Below are 16728 nucleotides of genomic sequence, written 5' to 3'. Positions count from 1 at the left end.
TGAATATAATTCATGTGTGGATGAGGTATCATCATGGACCAGATAACCGTTTCCTGTAGATACTGTAATATTTAGCAGAGGGGATCCTCCTGGTTACTTGTTTAATAAAAACCACGAACAATGAACATATCATAACTTGTTTATATTCTGAAAACAAAGAATATATATATGTACCAGTAACAACATTGCAGAGTATAAATTACAATTATGTACAGTCAATAGCAATATTCTACAGTGGAATTGCCCAGAACCATAAAACAAAAGGAAACAGAACAGCAGCTCTTAAAATCCAACGAAGCAGACACTTTCAATGTTTGCCTAAGAGACGGTGCAATAGATAAAGTTATGTACAATTCAGGTATCTGTACAAACGTCGCATTACAATAGGGTACAAAAACTTTCAGTGGACAAGTCTTTTGCAGACAGAACTGCATTTAGAAAAAGTGGTTTTATTTTCTGTATCAGGAAAGTTACAGTGCAAAGAGCAGAATTCAGTGCGAAATAAGAACTGTATATTAGATGGACAGAATCAGAATTGTCGCTCTTATATATATGTCGCTTTTATATGTTTTATTATCTAGGATATTTGTCTTGTGTAAATACTGTTAAGAAGGCGATTAGATTTGTAATATATTTGTTTATAGTGTTTTACTTTACAAAAATATAATTTATTTGGAACTGTAACCGGCGTGTGCCACATCTCTTAATTGGAATCCTACAAAAATGTAGGTTTTCCTTCCTTTGAGGGATATCTGGCTTTCACTGTGTTGAAGACCCATAACTGGGGCTCCACAGTTATTTTGCATATTACTGTTTCCCAGGGAGCTTTGCACTTTGGATTGCTGTGATGAGACTCTTAAATGAGGCTCCACAGTGTTTTCTGTAGCTGGTCTCCCTAAGATCAGCCATTGTTTTGTTTGGAGTAGTCTCCAAGGCATTGCTCCCGGTTAGCCCGAAACTTACTCCACACTGATGAGGGGCAACACCCCGAAACAGCTGTCTGTGGATGGATAACTGGCTTAGGTCTTCCCCGTCACATCCTTAAAGCTTGTAAAAGAGCTTGATCTTGACATAGGGGCCACTTAATATGGTGGATTTGGTGATCTCTGTAATGGGGACACCCCTTTGCTCGGTTTTCCTTCCTTTGAGGGATATCTGGCTTTCACTGTGTTGAAGACCCATAACTGGGGCTCCACAGTTGTTTTGCATATTACAAAAATGTTAATGTCACAGAAACAGAGCCTAGTATTTGTTTCTCTTGAGAGGTTAAACTGTGTTGTGTTGGTGAAATCAGAATAGCATATGTCTATTTTATATTTGTGTACCTTCACTTTCTATATATCTTGATATATTGGGAAATAGCAGTTTTTAGTAGAATTTCTCCTTCTGCAAATACAGAAGCTGAGCTGGTTGGTCACTATTCGCTATGTAGCCCTGCAAAATAAAGTCCCAAATTTTTTCCCCTGAAAGAGTGCCACTAAAACAAAACTTTTCAATGTTTTAAGCAGACACTGTACTTTCAAAAAACTTTGCATTAATCAATAGTAAAAGTGAATATATAAGACACTTAATAATAATATGTCTTATTAGAGAAAATATCTTTCTCCAATTATGAGACATTTCTTCTCCTGCACTGATCATTCAGGGTACATTCACATTTGGGGGATCCTGGATCCAGCATAGCGGAATAGTGCCACGCACTGCTGGACCCTATAGACCAGGGATCAGTAACCTTCAGCACTCCAGCTGCTGTGAAACTACAACTCCCAGCATGCACTCTTACTCCTCTGTGCTTATAACTCCCATAAAAGTGAAAGGAGGATTCTGGGAGTTGTAGCTTCAGAACAGCTGGAGTACCGGAGGTTGCTGATCCCGGTCATGGACTATAATGGGATCCAGCGGGAATTCGGCCACTTTCCGGCATATGTGGCAGCTTTTGGATAAAAAGCGTTGCATGCAATGGCTTTTGTTCATCTGAAAGCCAGCATTTCCCTAGAAGGCGGCTGGATTCCCGCCAGCTCCCATTATAGTCTATGGGGCCTGGCAGTGAGTGGCACCGTTTGGCTATGGCCACTTTCACACTAGCGTTTCTCTTTTCCAGTATTGAGATCCGTCATAGGGTCTCAATACCGGATAAAAAATGCTTCCGTTTTGTACCCATTCATTGTCAAATGAAGTAACTGAACAGAACGTAATGCTTCAAAATGCATTCTGTTCCGTATTCATACCGGAGAGCAAACCGCAGCATGCTGCGGTTTTCTTTCCGTCATGGGATGCGGAGCAAGACGGATCCGTCATGACCCACAATGCAAGTCAAGAGGACGGATCCTATTAACTCTGACAATAAAAAACGGATCCGTCCCCCATTGACTTTCAATGGAGTTCATGACAGATCTGTCTTGGCAATGTTAAAGATAATACAACCGGATCCGTTCATAACGGATGCAGATGATTGTATTATTAGTAACGGAAGCTTTTTTGCTGAACCCTGCCGGATCCAGCAAAAACGCTAGTGTGAAAGTACCCTATCTCGGATCCGGAGAACTCTGCTGGAACAGCCTGCTGAATCCATGATGCTGTAGATGTGACCGTATCCTCACGCTCAATTCATAGCCAAAGTCCATCTTGACAGATGCGACGGACTATCTGCTCATTGAGGGATCAGGTCACATGCTGCCCATCGAAGTCTATGGAGAGGGCAGGAGGAGTGAGCTGCTAGAAGGATACAAAGGCATAGAGACATAAAAAGAAACTGCAGCATCTAGTAAGTTTTCTATCTCACCTAACTTCTGGCTTCACAGCTACATTGCTCAATACTGCCTCGATGTGCTGCCACTGCTGAAGGTGCGCTACATAGAGAAAAGAGTAGTATCTTCTATATGTGTGCAGTGTATGAGATATATCACAATGGCTAGCAGGGGAACACTGGTGAGAAATGCCATATGTAAGCCATATGATGGTCAGAAATAGTGCTGCTCCTCTCACACGTGACAGCCTATTCTGAAAAGTCCCCTGAAAGGCTAAAAATCCTTTTACCGAACTCTGTTTCGGTTCCAAGTGGTACCCTGGAACCGAACTCGAGTTCGGGAAAAGGTTTTTTACAATAGAAATTAATTTATGAAGTTATTACCCGAAGTCTCGCTTCGGCTCATCGGAGCCAATACATTCTAATAATGTACGGAGCGCTCGCTCCGTGCAGTATTCTAACAAAGTTTTATGTGAATCGACTTTGGATGTTTCATCCAAAGTCTATTCACTCATCCCTATTCATAACCAATTATAATAATAAAGCTAACAAACAAAAATCTATTGTAAAAATGTGGCAGTGATGTGCTAACTACAGTATTAATGCTTGTGATGTGGTCTTGACCCAGTGCCAGTGTCACAGTCCTAAGCACGATGTCATGGCTGATTCCAGCCATGCCCTACTTGTTTCCCTGTAATTACCTTTGGTGCCATGTGTCAGTGATGTTGGCCAGAGCCTGGAACAAAGTGTATGAAGCTAAACCTACCTACTACCAAATTCCAGTAAGGTTATTCAAACCTTGTTGACCAGAACTGGTTTTAATTAGTGTTGAGCGAAGCGAGCTTCTAATGCTTCATCCGAAGTTGCTTCGTTCAAAACTTCGGAATAATACTATACGGAGATTCATCTCCGTACAGTATTAGAATGTATGGGCTCCGATGAGCCAAAGTAAGTTATTCACGAAGTCGCGCGTGACTTTGTTGAATAACTTCGGTAATTCATTTTTAAAGTGGAAAACGGCTTCGGTTCGGACTAGTACCTCAGAACCGAAGCAGAGTCCGGTTTTCAAAGTGGTTTTCAACTACTGAAGTTATTCAATGAAGTCACGCGCAACTTTGTAAATTAGTAACTTTGGCTCATCGGAGCCCATACATTCTAATACTGTATTGGAGACGAATCTCTGTACAGTATTATTCCAAAGTTTTAAACGAAGCGACTTCAGATGAAGCATCAGAAGCTCACTTCGCTCAACACTAGTTTTAATGTGTTATTCCTTGATTTCATAATATCCAAGATTTAAAAAAAAAACTAAATTAAAGGCGTTTTATGTAAATAAATTGTAAAGATAAAGTTAAGTAAATTTTGAATATTCTTTAGGTGTTATTTGCTTGCCTTTTCAACAGTATTGATGTCAGTGTATGGAAACACTCTTCCTAAGGGTAAGTTCGCATCAGCGTTAGAAATCGGCAGGCTGTTCTGGCAGAGGCATAGCCAGTTACTGCTGTTCACTGCTGGATCCCCATAGACTTAAATGGGATCCGGCCACTTTTCATCATAAATGCCGGGATTTCCACCAGACAAATACCGCTGCATGCAGTCTTTTTTTTTGTCCTGCCATCATTTATGCCAGGAACAGACTGATGGATCTCCTAACGTTAGTGTGGGTGAACCTTGCGTAACCTTCAACTTGTGCTGACCTAGCCATGGTCGCACCAGGGCGCGGATCACAGATAAAAAAAAAACCTCTTCTTGTGTCAGCTCTCTTCAGCCTCTTAAAGGGGTTCTCCAGGAATTAAGAAAATAAAAATACTAAAATATCACTTTATGGTAAATATATTCCCTAATACCTTTCAATCGTTAGAATGGCTAGTTTTGTCTAGGGAGCAATCATTAGGAGAAAAAAAAAAATGGCCGCTATCCTATTAGTACACACAAAACCTGTCTTAATCACACTGGAAGAGAAGTTACTTCAGAACACTGAGCTGAAGAGCTGTCTCGTCCTCCTCTCTGCTTGTCAGGGATTATGATCCTCCATACAGGTGAATCTCTGGGGAATGGAGTTTGTGTGGAGACATGAGAGGAGGATGGGGTGGGGTTAATGAGCAGCAGCACTTGTATGCAGTCTCCATTACCACAGCTTTATATCACCACAGTCTGTCCTGTCCGTCCTCTCTGTACTTCATGTCTCTTCATGAACTAAATTCCCCAGAGATTCAGCTAAAGTTCTTATCAGCTGTATTCAGGATCATAATCCCTGACAAGTAGGAGAGGAGAATAAGGCAGCTCTTTACCTCAGTGTTCTGAAGTAACTTGTCCTCCTGTGTGATTAGGACAGGTTTTGTGTGTACTAATAGGACAGCAGCCATTTTGTTTCCCCTGATGATTGCTCCACAGACAAAACGAGCCATTATAACTAATGAAATGTATTTGGGAATATATTTATTATAAAGTAATATTTAAGTATTTTCATTTTCTTCATTCCCGGAGTACCCCATTAAGGTGGCCAATCACCTGAAATAACTGTTGGCAAGACTGATAGCTAGTTCTTCCGACCCTGTCATAAACATGTTTGGCTGAGTCAGCAGTGTGGGGAATAGGCCGCTGCCAGAGGTCTAATGTGTATGGCCAGCTTAAATGTAAGCAATGAATGTGTCCACTCACTGGCAGCAAATGGAAACCTATTAACAGGTTGCACTTACAGCATTATACAACAAATTGTATTTATTTACATAAAAATGAAAAGATAAAAATTTCCATTAGTTTATGGGGGCTGCTTTAGTAAGCAATACAGTCAGGTCGATAAATATTGGGACATCGACACAATTGTAACATTTTTGGCTCTATACACCACCACAATGGATTTGAAATGAAACAAACAAGATGTGCTTTAACTGCAGACTGTCAGCTTTAATTTGAGGGTATTTACATCCAAATCAGGTGAATTGCATATGTGCCTCCCACTTGTTAAGGGGCCAAAAGTAATGGGATAATTGGCTTCTCAGCTGTTCCATGGCCAGGTGTGTGCTGATCCCTATCCCAATTACAATGAGCAGATAATAGGTCCAGAGTTCATTTCAAGTGTGCCATTTGCATTTGGAATCTGTTGCTGTGAGCTCTCAAGATGAGATCCAAAGAGCTGTCACTATCAGTGAAGCAAGCCATCATTAGGCTGAAAATCCAAAACAAACCCATCAGAGAGATAGCAAAAACATTAGGTGTGGCCAAAACAACTGTTTAGAACATTCTTAAAAAGAAGGAACGCACCGGTGAGCTCAGCAACACCAAAAGACTCGGAAGACCACGGAAAACAACTGTGGTGGATGAGCGAAGAAATCTTTCCCTGGTGAAGAAAACACCCTTCGCAACAGTTGGCCAGATCAAGAACACTCTCTAGGAGGTAGGTGTATGTGTGTCAAAGTCAACTATCAAGAGAAGACTTCACCAGAGTGAATACAGAGGGTTCACCACAAGATGCATACTATTGGTGAGCCTCAAAAACAGGAAGGCCAGATTAGAGTTTGCCAAACGACATCTAAAAAAGCCTTCACAGTTCTGGAACAACATCCTGGACAGATGAGACCAAGATCAACTTGTACCAGAGTGATGGGAAGAGAAGAGTATGGAGAAGGAAAGGAACTGCTCATGATCCTAAGCATACCACCTCATCAGTAAAGCATGGTGGTGGTAGTGTCATGGCGTGGGCATGTATGGCTGCCAATGGAACTGGTTCTCTTGTATTTATTGATGATGTGACTGATGACAAAAGCAGCAGGATGAATTCTGAAGTGTTTCGGGCAATATTATCTGCTCATATTCAGCCAAATGCTTCAGAACTCATAGGACGGCGCTTCACAGTGCAGATGGACAATGACCCAAAGCATACTGCAAAATCAACCAAAGAGTTTTTTAAGGGAAATAAGTGGAATGTTATGCAATGGACAAGTCAATCACCTGACCTGAATCTGATTGAGCATGCATTTCACTTGCTGAAGACAAAACTGAAGGGAAAATGCCCCAAGAACAAGCAGGAACTGAAGACAGTTGCAGTAGAGGCCTGGCAGAGCTTCACCAGGGATGAAACCCATCGTCAGGTGATGTCTATGCGTTCCAGACTTCAGGCTATAATTGACTGCAAAGGATTTGCAACCAAGTATTAAAAAGTGAAAGTTTGATTTATGATTATGTCCCATTACTTTTGGTCCCTTAACAAGTGGGAGGCACATATGAAAACTGTTGTAATTCCTACACCGTTGACCTGATTTGGATGTAAATACCCTCAAATTAAAGATGACAGTCTACAGTTCAAGCACATCTTGTTTGTTTCATTTCAAATCCATTGTGGTGGTGTATAGAGCCAAAAATGTTAGAATTGTGTCTATGTCCCAATATTTATGGACCTGACTGTATGTGTCCAAAAGTACTGTCCATTGAATGCTGCTAATTTGTGATGTGTTTACACCTACTTTATCCTTTTAAAGTGTCAGAATTAAAGATTTTGGCTCAAAATCTTGGTGTACATATACACCAGCCATGAGGTGCGGAAATAGAAATGTATCAAACATTTATGGCACGTATCTCCAAATTGATGATGCCATGTTCACCATGTTGATAGTAAATTCCATGCATGCATTCCACGTTACTTTATCTAACAACCAGTGACTGTGGGGTATTGCGTAACTGGACTGTAGGGCAGCAAAACAGCAGATGTACGAGTCGTAAAAGTTATCAATTGGTATTGATGAATAGTATCTGCAGCGGCAACAGCCAGAGAGCCACAGGAAGAGGATGGAGAGCCACAAGCAGCGGGATGAGGAACACTTCCTATCTGCAATCCATATGGAATACTGATATACTTCTGTGGGTTCCAGCTCATGGTAATGTGATGATTAAACTCTACTAATAAACAGTGACACATAGCAGGGATCCGACACTTCTTGAATCTGCTAAACTATGATGTCACCACTAATCTATGGCATTTAGTCTGGTGGCTGACAAAAGGGAGACCAGGCCACAGTCTATCACACTGAATCACATAATCTGTAGTGTCACTTTATAGATGATATACTCCAATGATGCACCGTGAATTCCTTATAGTCACTGTCATTAAAATGATCTAATCTGTACAACCCAATAATAAAATCTGTATTAATTTCGTATATATCACAGCTCTGAACACAATCAGTTGTGTGTCCACACTTAAAAAGGGGTTTTCCGAGACCCTACTACTGATGACCTATACTCTGGATAGGTCTTCAGCATCTGATCGGCAGGGGTCTGACTCCCATCAGCTGTTTGAGAAGACACCCGGCGCTCACAGTAGTTCCACGGCCTTCTCGCAGTTTAGCCTAGGTCATGTGACGTCATGTCCATTGCCTAGGCGCAGATCTGTCCCACTGAAGAGAATGGGGCTGAGTTACGATACCAAGCACAGCTTCTATACAATGTGCGTTACTGTGCCTGGTGAGCAGAGAGAAGGCCGCTATGCTACTGCGAGCGCTGGTGCCTTCTCAAACAGCTGATGGGGTCGGACCCCCACCTATCAGATAATGATGATCGATCCAGAGGATAGGTCATCAGTATCAAAGTCTTGGAAAACCCTTTTAACTACAACTTGGGCTACTTTCACACTCGCGTTTGGTGCGAATCCGTCATGGATCTGCACAAACGCATCCGTTCAGATAATACAACCGCTTGCATCCGTTCAGAACGGATCCGTCTTGAACACCATTAAAAGTCAATGGGGGACGGATCCGTTTTCTATTGTGCCATACTCGGTCAGTGAAAACTGATCCGTCCCCATTCACTTACATTGTGTGTCAGGACGGACCAGTTTGGCTCAGTTTCGTCAGACGAACAGTAAAACGCTGCAGGCATCGTTTTGGTGTCCTCCTCCAAAGCGGAATGGAGGCGGAACGGAGGCAAACTGATGCATTCTGAGCGGATCCTTATCCATTCAGAATGCATTAGGGCAGAACTGATCAGTTTTGGAGCACTTGTGAGAGCCCTGAACGGATCTCATAAACGGAAACCAAAACGCCAGTGTGAAAGTAGCCTTAAAAGATTCTAAAAAACATGATTTTTTTGTTGTGCAGAAGAGAGGACATTTTTAGCAGTATGTTTCTGACATACACCTTTCACAGTGCTATCGCGGCCATTGTCCGAGTGACAGAACGATAAAAACAAGAACATAAACAATACAGGATTGAGTTGGTTAGTTCTTTCACATGATACGCCATTTTTCCCCCCAAAGTCTAGGCTTACACACTGTGGACTTTTCCACAACAGAACTCGGTTACGCCGCCTTCACGTACCTCCGGCTATGTGGCTCAGTTTCCCTCTGCTGTGGTGCAGAAAACTCCAGAGGGAAATTGAATCTGGTTTTCTACGGGATCACTCGCAGACATCCGGCTCATCACTTATGATGACAGATGTCAAATAGCACCAAATAGTAAAACACTGCATGCTGCATTTTTCTGTCCAGTGCTGTCAGTCTATAGACGCCGGACACGTGCACTAAACATATATCAATTGTGTCCGGCTACGCGGAAAAACAACCGGTCAGCACAACCGATGTATGTGCACCCAGCCCTAAAGGGCACCTGTCAGCAGATTTGTATCTATGACACTGGCTGACCGGTTACATGTGCGCTTGGAGCTGAAGGCATCTGTGTTGGTCCCATGTGCATATGTGCCCGCATTACTGAGAAAAATATGCTTTAATATACGCAAATGAGGCTCTGCGTCTGCCGCACCCTCTGCACTTTGATTGACAGGGCCAGGCTTGCTGATGTTTTCACTGCCTAACCCTGTCGCTCAAAGTGCAGAGGGCACGGTAGTTGCAGAGAAAGCAGAACCTCTAGGTGTAATGGTAACGCCCCCGTTGCTCCTAGAGTCTCATTTGCATATATTAAAACATAATTTTTCTCAGCAATGCGGGCACATATGAACATGGGACCAACACAGATGCCTTCAGCTCCAAGCGCACATGTAACAGGTCAGCCAGTGTCATAGGGACAAATCTGCTGACAGATGCCCATAAAAATCTACGGTATGTGTCAAAATCCAGAAAAAGACTCAGGCTCTGATTTATCATGCCTTACACCAGAATTCTGGCAGTTCACACTTACTTTCTGAATTTTGTTTGTTATATTAGTGCTGGGGTGTAACCATGTCCCTGGTATATACATCCAACAGAGGTAACAGTAACATTGCAGGTGTTACTGCAAATTTGGGTAAGATTTCACCTCTCACAATAGTACAGTATGTGGCAAACCCAGAACAAATCACTGGCAGCATGGAGCATGCTCTTCAATGGAATGTGTCATCAGAAAATGCATATTGTTTAAATTACATTATATATATATATATATATATATATGAATTTGTAAAAAAAAATTCCATGTCTCTATCTATCTATCTAAAAAAGTATATAATAACTCTTTCATACTGGCCACTAGGCCTAAAATATGATAAGACTTCCTGTCTTTTGAGAGCAGCTACATTATTATTATTTCTTATTATTAATTCATATATATTCAATATTATTCATTCCATGGCGCTGTACACATGATAAGGGGTATACATACATAATACAGACAATTGTAATAAGCATGAACAAGACGAGTTACAGACTGGTACAGAAGGAGAGAGGGCCCTGACAGTCTACAACATGGACCACAGACGCAATAGACAGGAGCTGACCCTTAGGGGTTATGACTTATATGGGAGAGTGTTCTACACAAGCTGTGATACCACCTATTGTGAATGGTGGATGCAGTGTTATCTATATAGAGGTGTTACCTGTCATTGTAATTCTGCCTGTGATGATAAAGATACAGTAATAGCTACTGAAAAGTCACCTGTACAGAACAGAAAATCATGACCTATGATTAGATCTAGTGGCCAGTGTGAAAATTGCAGGATTATATACGGTAATTAAAAAAATAGATATAAAAAAAACTCACCAACAAACCAAAAATAAAAAAATACGGTATGTTTAACATAAAGCTTGATTTAAACAATAGGTCATTTTCTAATGACACATTCCCTTTAAAACGGCGTGATTTCTCCCCCCTGGTTTTGAATATAGACCCTGCCATTACATTGCCCTGTATGATTGCAGAATCCGCAACAAATACGTCATGTATGAATGTGATCTTATGTACCTCGCTGGGTACACCCCTCATTCTGGATTTCACACTATGCCGTGTTGGGCACTCCCGAAATCATTATAATAGGAACCGTGCAGGAAGGCTTTGCCCAGAAGACACAGCTTTCTGACTGGTGTGCAGAAGACTGGAGTGATAAAGTATATGGAAGAATAATGTTTAAAGGGCATCTGTCAGCAGATCTGTCCCTATGACACTGGCTGACCTGTTACATGTGCGCTTGGCAGCTGAAGACATCTGTGTTGGTCCCATGTTCATATGTGTCCGCATTGCTGAGAAAAATGAAGTTTTAATATAAGCAAATTAGCCTCTAGGAGCAACGGGGGCGTTACCATTACACCTAGAGGCTCTGCTCTGTGAATATCATAACAGAGCCAGGCTTTATGGCTAAAGTGCAGAGGGCACGGCAGTTGCAGAGAGAGCAGAGCCTCTAGAAGTAATGGTAACGCCCCTGTTGCTCCTAGAGGCTCATTTGCATATATTAAAACATTATTTTTCTCAGCAATGCGGGCACATATGAACACGGGACCAACACAGATGCCTTCAGCTGCCAAGTGCACATGTAACAGGTCAGCCAGTGTCATAGGGACAAATCTGCTGACAGATGACCTATCTAGGAATTCTTCCAGAAATGGAGGAACACATAACTTTCCCAGTATTTTCTTAATCGGTGTCTCTCTAAAACATGGCCGCTCCCTTCTGCTCACACAATAATAATGTCCTCGCAGTCTTTACAGGGACTTAGCGACCAAGCCGGTATAACAATCTCCAGAGCCTGCTGTAAAGAAAAGATGGAAGAAAAATAAGGCAACAAGGTGTGTTCATTTCCGTGACTACATTAATGTGCCCACTAAACAACCGCCCCTAACACAAAAGCACAAGGCGGTATCTCCACAGACTGTCACCACACTCGCTGAGGACAGTCTCTTTGTGACCTGGACCAACACTCCAACTAGGGCCTCATAGCGAGGAGTTAGATGCAACATGTCCCTCACTTTCACTGTCCACGTGCTTCACACATAGATGTGTTAGGTCCACACACAAAATGGCTGCCTCCATTGTGAAAATGCATACTGCCACATGTTCTTTGGTAATAAGAAACAGCCTACAGTGCCCTTCTGTACAGATATGTATATTCAGTTTATTTTTTAGGAATATTTTTATGATTAAAATATAAGCCACTGTCATCCTTTAAGAAAAGACATGTACCTGTCTCGTATCTACATACTATCCTGTAGTCGTGCTTTTCTGTGCAGCAAACCACCCGCCTACAAGGCAGACATACTAAATAAGAGGCTTTGTTAAGAACGGCTAGAAGAATATTCAGTCCTAGACCAAGGAGGGGAATTAAAACTGTACATCTGTACAAAAATAGCTTTCTCTTTAACCGGTCCGTAGGAGTCTGTACATAGGGGTATGTAGTAAGTGCAAAGGTAGCATTTTAGTTAATCCAGGATTTCCTGTTCTCTTGCTTTCTGGAAAAAGCGGACGCGGCTTCGTTCCCAGATGGATATTGTGCCGTGTCTTTTGTCCTGGGTGATGGGAATCCTTTCAATGTAGCACTCCTCCGCTTGTCTGGGTGGCATGCCTGCGCCAGCAAAGTGCTGCCGTTGTCTCTCTTGCTTGAACCAAGTGCTTTAGTGAGCCGGTTGGGTCGGACAAAGACACCGGATCTGGGTTTGCAGCGGAAGTATTCTTTGCCTTTCACCGTGCCATCGTGTTTGCCTTAGAGAGAAAATAATTTGAGGAACACATTTAGTAAGCCTCTACCTTACACGGTGAGGGATCTTTCATCAGGAGGGTACAGTCACTATCACCTTCATCCTATAGGATCACATTGTGCTATTAACATTCTACAGTTCTCAAACCAGAACCTAAATCTGAATACTTTTGGAGTTGCATGTACCGTATTTTCCGCTTTATAAGACACACTCTCTCTCCCCCCCCCCCCCTCCAAAAGTTGTGGGAAAGTGGCAGTGCGTCTTAAAAAAGGAATACTAGTGAGCGCTCACTAGTATGCAGGGAGTGAAGCACTGGCTGTACTCACCTCTCCCTGGTCTTCTCTGGGCTCACAGTGCATGGTCCTGACTGCATACAGTGTCAGGGCGTAGTGCACGCAGTCAGGTCACAGTGCAGCGCGGAACCAAAGAAGATCAGGGATGAAGATCTAATATGGGGGGTGGTCTCACTTGATATAGCAGTCTGATGTGTGGGTCTGATCTGAGGTCTGAGGAAGATGGAGGGTCTAGTTTGGGTGTCTGATGAATATTAGAGGTCTGTTCTGTGGTTGACGCACATGCTTAGTTCCATCCTTCAACCGCCTCCTGAACTGTGATCGGGAAGGAACTGCAGCAATCAGGACAAATAAACCTGAGCTGCAGCAGAAATTACACCCCCACTGAGCTGCCAGCTTGATATGAAAGGGTTGTCCCATGAAAAATACTCTACAGTTTTAAAACCAGCACCTAGATCTGAAAACTTTAGTCATTGCACGTTATTAAACATTTTGTATAGCTACTTTACTCAATAAAATGTGTCTGTATAGAGTCACCCAAATTCTTATTTCTTTGACCTGCTCACTGAGATGGCCGCACATGCTCAGTTTCATCCTTCAACTGCCTCCTGAGCTGTGATAGGGAGAGCTGAGACACGCCCCCTGAGCTGCAGCAGAAAAGACACTCCCCTTAAAGGGGTTCTCTCACTTCAGTAAGTTGCATTCATCATGTAGAGAAAGTTAATACAAGCCACTTCCTAATATATTGTAATTATCCATATTGTCTCCTTTGCTGACTGGATTCATTTTTCCATCACATTATACACCGCTCATCTCCATGGTTACAGACCACCCTGCAATCCATCAGTGGTGGTCGTGCTTGCACACTATAGGAAAAAGCATCAACCTCTCTTGTGGCCGGGACCATGGGAGCGCACATAGGCTAGTGCTTTTTCCTATATTGTGCAAGCACGACCACCACTGATGGATTGCAGGGTGGTCGTAACTATGGAGCAGTGTATAATGTGATAGACAAATGAATCCAGCCAGCAAAGGAAGCAATATGGATAATAACAATATATTAGGAAGTGGCTTGTATTAACTTCCTCTACATGAAAAATGCCACTTACTGAAGTGAGACAACCCCTTTAAGCTTTCAGCTTGACCTAAATCTAGCAGAGCAATGAATCGGGAGATCTAGATCCATGTGAGGTTCAGGCATGGTTCTAGCTTTGTTAGAGATTCTCATGGACTATATTATGCCTAAATTTCATTTTTAACATTATTCATGGGATAACCCCTTTAAATCTAGCAGCGCAGTTGGAGCAATGAATGGGAGATCTCTGGATCTATGTGAGGTACAGGGCTGGTTCTAGCTTAGTTAGAAAGGGGTGGGTGTGTACTATATGATGTCTGATTTTCACTTTAATCACTCATGGGATAAACCCTTTAAGTTGCCATGTTACATTTCCAGTACAAGGAATCTTTGAGTAGTGCCTAAAGTAACTCCTTTCATTGTATGTCATTTTTACCTCCAAATATCTTTGCTGATTTTTCTTGAAGGGGCTGTCCATCTGGTAAATGATAATTTTTTTAAAAGAGTCAGAATGGATTAAAAGAAATCTTAGACTTCTCTGAAGTGAAGCGCAGACTAGATTTATATGGTCAACAAAAAATTGACCTCCATTTTGGCAGACCGTCATGATTAATTCCTCAAAATATGGACAGCTTGGCTGGAATACTCCCTTCCTGCTTTCCCTAACATATCTCTGCTATTTAAGAATCGACCTACACCTGCTGGTGAATGCCTACCCTGAATCTGCCACCAAGCAAGATATCCCTTTCCCCTCCCCACCCACGGCTGGTCCGGCAGCACTTCAATAGGATTAAATAGTGGTAATGACAGAATACTGGTCTCTATCTCTTGGCCCTTTCAATATAAGAAATGTGAATGCTCAGCCAATCACTGAGCAGTGGAGATTTGGCGAGTTCAGCGAGTTGCTTTTTTTTTTAAAGTCATTCAGACCCTTTCTTAAAAAAAATTACTGGCTAGACAACCCATTTAAAGGGGTTGTCCAGGATCAAACATGCAATATCACCTTGTCTAGAAGTTACAATGTCCCCCTGTTGTTTTTTTTATATTTTCAGCACTTCTCCAGTGCTGCTATGTTCCCCCGCGGAATGTTTACATTTCTGAAACTGGGTTATGTAATGTCCGGCCGCACTGCCTTGTGGGTCCCATCGCCGCTGCCAGGCTATATGTCACAGCAGTCTCCACTCCTCCATGTATGCCTCCCCCTCATTGCTATTCCGCCTCCTGCCACTCATATGTAATGTAGATGGGAGGTGTGGACTATGCTAAATAGTATAGTTCTCTGCCTCCTTCTTTAGAGGATGACGCTCCTGAATGCCCGGTGACGTCACCAGCCCAGAGACTGGCGCTGCCAGTTACCGCCTACTAACCTCCCTCCCTGCGCTCTGCAGAACGCCCTTGTGTGCCTGTGACATCACAGGGCTCCTTGTGAAGTGGAAGAAGAGGCTCCACTCTCCACAAAGGAGCCCGGTACGTCACTCACAATAAGAAAATCGTCACTCACAATTTGGATCTGATGAATCGGGGGATCACAATAGAAAAATAAAAGGTAACACACAGATATATATATACACTTAAGGTGACTTTGGTGCTATTAAACAAATGTCACCAATCCAGGACAACCCCTTTAATATATCTTGATGGTGGTCGGAGATCTGTTTTTCTGATGCAAAGCTCCAAATGCCCTTCAAAGATTAGATAACATGCTGGCTACAAGTAGTCTCCACTAGAGGGCGCATGAGAACTTACTTATTATTGAGTATAAGGGAGTATTCATGTGTCACATTTTTTATGCAATTTTGTTAAACACAGCAAAAAAATGTGAGCTGACCATCGCAATGTATGAATGTTTTGTAGCAATATGCAGTTAGCTACCAAGATCCCTGTAGTGGCGACTGCAGGTAGACAATATGGTATATTTTAAATTTCTGTCAATGCAGGGCATTTGGATCTCTGTAGAAGAAAAACATAGATTCACTTGCTATTAAGGTATATTACAAAATTAATTAGCCCAGATTTAAATTAATTGACCCTATTTAAATAAAATGGTACCTGAAGGTGAAAATTCACTTAAACGCTAAACTAACCTTTTAACAGACTTTGCATTAATCAATAGTACAGTGCGTGTACATGTGGAACTATTTCTGGCCATTATATCCCTTGTATCTGGCATATTTTTTAGCAGTTTTCCCTCTGTGCACGCTGACTACCTAGTTTGCAGTTCTCCCAGAGATGGAGGATAGAGATTAGCCACCATCTACTGCAGACAGAAAGTAGAGGAGAATCTGCTTCACTTACTTACTCACAAGCAGTCCCAGGATCATTGAAGTCATTACACAGAAGTACTGACCTGTATAGTTGTGAATAAAGCACTTGGGCTGAGATATACCGTATTTTTCGCCCTATAAGACGCACTTCTCCCCCCAAAAAGTGTGTGTGTGTGTGTGGGGGGGGGGGGGGGGGGAATGGCAGTGCGTCTTATGGGACGAATGCTGCAGTTTTCACTGATACACCGCCAACCGCATGCTGCACAGCGCGGTCAGCGGGTGTTTCAGTGGGGAGGGAGGAGGGCCTGATACGGACGTTAGTAAGTGAAGATTAATGGATTGTATTGAAGATTATTATAGTTAAACAATGCCTACAGTTATAGATAGAATTACTACAGTGAGCGGGGCCCGGTGCAATAGAATACAGTGACTGCACTGGGCCCCGCTGCCATTACAAAACC

At 42.4% G+C, this 16728-nt stretch overlaps 1 protein-coding gene across 4 annotated transcripts in view; it reads right to left on the bottom strand.

The window, feature by feature from the left end:
• Positions 1-11419: 11419 nt before the first annotated feature.
• KIF13A (kinesin family member 13A) overlaps positions 11420-16728 on the bottom strand; it is a 185840-nt gene continuing 180531 nt past the window's right edge. For all 4 annotated transcript variants that reach the window (XM_040432694.1, XM_040432696.1, XM_040432695.1 and 1 more), the window contains one exon: positions 11420-12639. In XM_040432694.1, coding sequence (XP_040288628.1) covers positions 12356-12639 — 284 coding nt within the window. In that variant the 3' untranslated portion in view covers positions 11420-12355. The remainder of the gene's footprint in view (positions 12640-16728) is intronic.

This window comes from Bufo bufo, chromosome 5, assembly GCF_905171765.1.
Source record: "Bufo bufo chromosome 5, aBufBuf1.1, whole genome shotgun sequence".
NCBI lineage: Eukaryota > Metazoa > Chordata > Amphibia > Anura > Bufonidae > Bufo > Bufo bufo.
The sequence above is the reverse complement of the archived record's forward strand: the minus strand, read 5'-3'. Positions and strand labels throughout refer to the sequence as shown.